This window comes from Temnothorax curvispinosus, unplaced genomic scaffold, assembly GCF_003070985.1.
Source record: "Temnothorax curvispinosus isolate PA1 unplaced genomic scaffold, ASM307098v1 QBEX01002137.1, whole genome shotgun sequence".
NCBI classification, from domain to species: Eukaryota; Metazoa; Arthropoda; class Insecta; order Hymenoptera; family Formicidae; genus Temnothorax; species Temnothorax curvispinosus.
Window position 1 is genome coordinate 1 of NW_020211917.1, and position 5,430 is coordinate 5,430.

General features: G+C 33.7%; 1 protein-coding gene across 1 annotated transcript; it reads left to right on the forward strand.

The window, feature by feature from the left end:
• The first annotated feature begins 2,778 nt into the window (after positions 1-2,778).
• LOC112468827 (GPI transamidase component PIG-S-like) lies at positions 2,779-4,033 on the forward strand. The gene is made up of 3 exons (XM_025038190.1): positions 2,779-3,303; positions 3,358-3,496; positions 3,853-4,033. The coding sequence occupies exons 1-3, from the start codon at positions 3,120-3,122 to the stop codon at positions 4,016-4,018; spliced, it is 489 nt and encodes a 162-aa protein (XP_024893958.1). The 5' UTR covers positions 2,779-3,119; the 3' UTR covers positions 4,019-4,033.
• The last annotated feature ends 1,397 nt before the right edge of the window (positions 4,034-5,430 follow it).

A 5,430-nucleotide genomic window follows, 5' to 3' on the forward strand; every position in this document is an offset into this window, starting at 1 on the left:
TAATTTCATCGAAATCGGTGAGGAGGGAGCTCTCCTTCAGTTTTACCGTATATTGACCGCAGGAAGCTGATACCGAGATCTTTAAGAAGGAAAGGTATCCAAAATTGCATACGTATGTATATGCTTGTAAAAGTTAAGGAGAACGAGAAAGTGATCTGTATATACACACGTGTGACAGGCACTATTTTTCTGAAAAATCTATCGTATATGCACGTGTGACAGGCACTATCGCGTAATATAGTTATTTGTGTAACAAGTGAGGTAAGATGAAAATTCCCGGGTGCGGAGTTTACGCACGAGCCGAAGGCGAGTGCGGTAACCGCACCCGGGAATTTTCATCTTTACACACGGCTTACACTCCCTATTTTATGTTGCAAGTGCCTGGAAAGTGGTCTATCACGCACGCGTAGCGTGCGTAATGGGGCACTTTCCATGCACGTGTTGCATAAAAGATTTTTCCAAAGTATGTTAATTACTTTAGTATTACATTTTGTGTAGTAAAAAAGATTTGGAGAAGGAAAATCGTCGCTTATGTTCCGTTTGTTTCTAATTAATACTTAAAATATCACGATGTCAGTAAGTAAGGGAATGATAATTAAAACGATAATTTATGGATATATATTTCACTTCTTACTTCAATTAGATCATGATCATATTATATTATGTTATTTACAACTTCAATATAGTATAGTATATATGGAAATTTTTTGCCGATTCCTGCTTATCACTACAAAATGCATGATATCAGTACAAAATTACCTTTTTCAAAAAAAGGTAAAAAAAAGGCGCCAAGTACACGCGCAATGTATGTTGTAAATCCAAAATTCCTAAATAGTAGTAGCTTCATTTCTCCCTAACAAGAAAATTCATAAAATTGCGTTACCTAACTCAACCCAAGTGATATGTATTTAAAAAAAAGATGTAAAATCTTTAAATTGCACCAATTGCAAAGAGAATATATATTTATTGCTTTGAAAAATAATTGTTGCGCAACTACTTTTAAAAAATAAAACTCAAGTGATACTAGATACTACGTATCTTTGCATTCCCATTCAAGGGTCTTTCCATTCCAACCCAAGCTTTAATTCTTTTTAATAAAATTATAATATTACAAAGAATCATTTTAATCACAAAGAATTAAAGAGATAACAGTACCAAATAAAAATATTTAGTTAAAATAAAATAAATAAATTTTTCTTATAAAGAGATTTGACGTTGCTAGACCTCGGGAATCTAATCTAACCTAACCTAACCTTGAAATTTAATAAAGTACTAAAATTTTGATTGGATAAAAAAGCAATAAACATAATTTAGAGAAGTATGCTGCGGGAATAAAAAAAAAGTACCAAATTTTTTTACAAGAAAAATTCATTTATTTTATTTTAATTAAATATTTTTATTTAGTATTGTTATCTCTTTAATTTTTTGTGATTAAAATAATTCTTTGTAATATTATAATTTAGTTAAAAAGAATTAAAGTTTGGGTTGGAATAGGAAGACCCTTAAATAGGAATATAAAGATACGTACCACTTGAGTTTTATTTTTTAAAAGTAGTTGCGCAATAATTTTTCAAAGCAATATATATATTTTCTTTGCAATTAGCGCAATTTAAAGATTTCACATTTTTTTGGAAATACATATCACTTGGGTTGAGTTAGGTAACGCAATTTTGTAAATTATTTTGTTAGGAAGAAATAAAGCTACTACTATTTAGGAATTTTTGATTTACAACATATATTGCGCGTGTACTTAGCGCCTTTTTTTACCTTTTTTTGAAAAAAGTAATTTTGTACTGATTTACCTTTTACTTGAGGTTTTTTCCGTTGTCTAACCATCTTCAATAAGCAACAGATCTAAACCAAGAAAGAACCTTTTAAAATACAGTTATTTTTAAAAATGTTTTATTTTATCCTAAAAAGTCTTATGTCTCAAGGCCTGCCCTGTTATTTGGCCTCACAGTTATTTGTCTCAAGATGCCCCAACAGCAGTTTTCAAAGCTAACAAACCTAAACCGAAATAAATTGATTACTGTGCAAAAACACGAACTGTGGAAATTAAACACAACTCTATATATAGGCTGTCATTCAGTAATAAATCTAAAATTTCCTTAATCATAATAAATTAATTAATTTAGTTTACCTTAACAAACAAAAATTTACTTTTAATACTCAAAAACACTTTCCGCTCACAACAAAACAATGCAATCTAACTGCAAAAACTAAGATTATGTTACTTCCTGGATAAACAAGACATGTAGTGATGACACACAGTGCAGTCAACCTAAAAAATCCCCTTCTTCTTCAACCAGCAGTGTCTCAGCGTGTCCCGTGTCTCAACCTGCCCCACTTTTCCTACTTGAAACGGAATTTATAAAATTCACATAGTTACTGCTAATGCAAGCATAAAATTCTCAATGACTGAAAACGGTAATACTAATTTATTTTTAAAAAATATTTTAATTTTGCCTGTAGAAATTTAAATAAAAATGCCTGGTAAATCGTGAAATTTTCAGAAAAAATTATTTTTAAATTGTAGAATTGAAATGTAGAAATAATGTATGGTGTGCTCTAAGAAAAGTCTTTATTATAATATCCAGCTTCGTGTCTCGGTGTCTCTACGTCTGTCGCGTCGTGGTCGCTAAAGGTGGAAGCACATAAAATTGCAGGAGCCATGAGCAGAAAGCAGAAGCCATATGCGCATGCGCTATGGTATCTGCCTGTATTCTGCCCATGGCTGTGGCTTCTGAATTTTCAATCTACATAAACTATGCTTATGTATTTTTATGTAGATTGAAAATCAGAAGCCATGGGCAGAATGCAGATACCATAGCGCATGCGCATATGGCTTCTGCATTCGTGCTCATGGCTCCTGCAATTTTATGTGCTTCCACCTTAAGCCTCGCACCCGTGCCGTCCGCTGCGCCCTCTCAGCTCTCCCCTACGCCATTTACCCATGCTGCGCAAAATATTCAAAAATTCTTTTGTTAAACATTCTACAATGACTTCTTTTTATTAAATTTTGCAGCTAGGTTATTATTATACCGACGGTTTTAACCGTCATTAAATTAGTATAACAACTCACATTTGTGACTGAAATTTAATTTACTGTCGCAGAATACATGCAACCATTTCTAGACGAGCTATCTATCCTGAGTAACTTTTCGGTCAAATCACAGTGGCTGTACTTGTTACCGTTAGATATGAATCCCAGACGTGTACCAGACAGTAGCCCAAGCCGCAGACACTTTGCTTTGCGCGAGAGCGTCTTACCGCAGCTCGTGACGCCGTTGGAGAAAAAATTAGGTTCGTAACGCATGCAAAAAGTACACGCGCCAATCATATCTTATGAAATTTTAGCGTCACAGGTTAGTCTCCATCCGTGTATCAATTTAGTCGTTTATATGGTACCGTGTGACAACGCGCCTCTACATATCTACACCCGCAGCGGGCACAGATCGCGAACGGATAGCAATGTAGAAGCCTTCCTCTCTCCAAGGTATTTTTCACTCCTGATTCATGCTTTATTTTCTTTTATTATCATAAATATTCCTATAGTTTTATTTTAAATGCGTATAAATGACTAGACTGCTTATGTTTATCACCTATATTGTGTAATACAATATTTATCCAAAAGAATATATTTATATCGACAACAATTGGCAAAGGTACATAAAAACTTCACATTTGCCAATTGTTGTCGAAAATATATTCTTTTGGTTAAATATTATTGACGGAACAAACACTTACTTTTTGGAACCATATTTATATTCTATAAAATCGCTTTTTTGAAAAATGCATTATTTCGAAATTAGTTTAGTTAATTTTTACCAACATTTTGTACAATTAATATAGATGGGGCGGCGTGATTTTGATTAATCCACCATCAGAGGTGTGTGAGAACGCGCAAGAGGATGAAGCAGTTACTGTTGTTCCTGAAGAAACTGCTATAGTAGGCACATTTCTGGCACAGCTCCGACTATTACTAGGCATCCCAGAAACGGTAACGGCAACCTCTTAAGATATTGTATTACAAATTTTTTTAAAATAGGATGGCTAATAATTATTGTACTACTTTTTGTGGCAGATAAAGCGGATTAAATTGAATAGAAAAATCTTCTATTTTCCGTTTGTGATTTTCGTCGCAATCAGCCACAATCAGCACATGAAGCTGGGCTATCTTTTCTTCATCGCGCGCTTTTATTCGTCAGTGAATCGCACGGACGCACGCTCATTTGCCGATCTTTATTAATTAATTTCTTGTTAATTATTGCGAAAGTCGCAAAATGATACAGGACTTTAGTATTCATTGTCAGTTTAATCTGCTCTACCTGCACAAAAGCACTATGTCAATAATTAATAATTACTCTGTATACGTTTATGTATATAACATACACAGGATGGGGCATTGAAAGTATTACAAGTTACAAGCTGTTATCTCTGAAAATATGCATCACACCAAAAAATGTCTTATAATTAGACAAAAGTTGAAGGGTTGTAAGGGGCATATCATAGTAATATTTGTTTGACCTTGAGTGTAAGTATTAAGATTATGTAAAGGTCAGTTGTAATTTTTTAAATAAAAACCCCCATTTTTTATTGTATTGGAGCGCGAAGAGCAGTTGCGGCGGTGTCCGGACTTTGCGATAAATTGTAGAATGGCCCTAAGGCTGAAATCACATGGCATGTATTTTCCGCGTAACGCGTAACCGCGTAACCAATTAGAAGCGTTTCGCATTTTCGGTTACGCAAATTCACGCTTCTGATTGGTTACGCGATACGCGTTCCGCGGAAAATATCAGTCCATGTGACCGCACCCTAAGAGTCGCGCGCACTCGCAAACGCGAATTTCCAGGATCGCGGAAGAATAACCACTCTCGTTTGTACATAGAAATATAACGTTTATTACGCACTCTCTCTTTCGGAAACACGTCTGTACGTCCAGAAAGCCGGGAGAGAACCCGTTCAACCCGTTGCCAAGCAACCCCATTGCTACTCATACAGCACAAAATATTTTTAAATATATATTTTTAAAATATTTTTTAGGACAATTAAAATAATTTACAAAAATATTTTTAGAATGTTTCTATGTCCACTAAATCATGTCAAAAAAATATTTTCAAAAATATTTTTAAAAGATTGCAAATAAATATATTCAATAATATTTGTAAAATTTTTTAGAAATATTGCTTTGAAAAATAAAATATGTTTGACCCAATCAGCAATAATTGTTTCACGTTTGAAAAATTTTTTTAATATTTAAAAAATATGCATCTTTATATCTTACTTTGGAAAATATTTTCTATATTTATAGCATCGCAATGGTGTTGGGTAAAGCGGGGAGCACACACTTCTGCACAACGCATAATGCGTAAGCATAAGAAAATTGATTGGTCCATACACATGTGCATAAGGAAATAAACCAATCAGTTT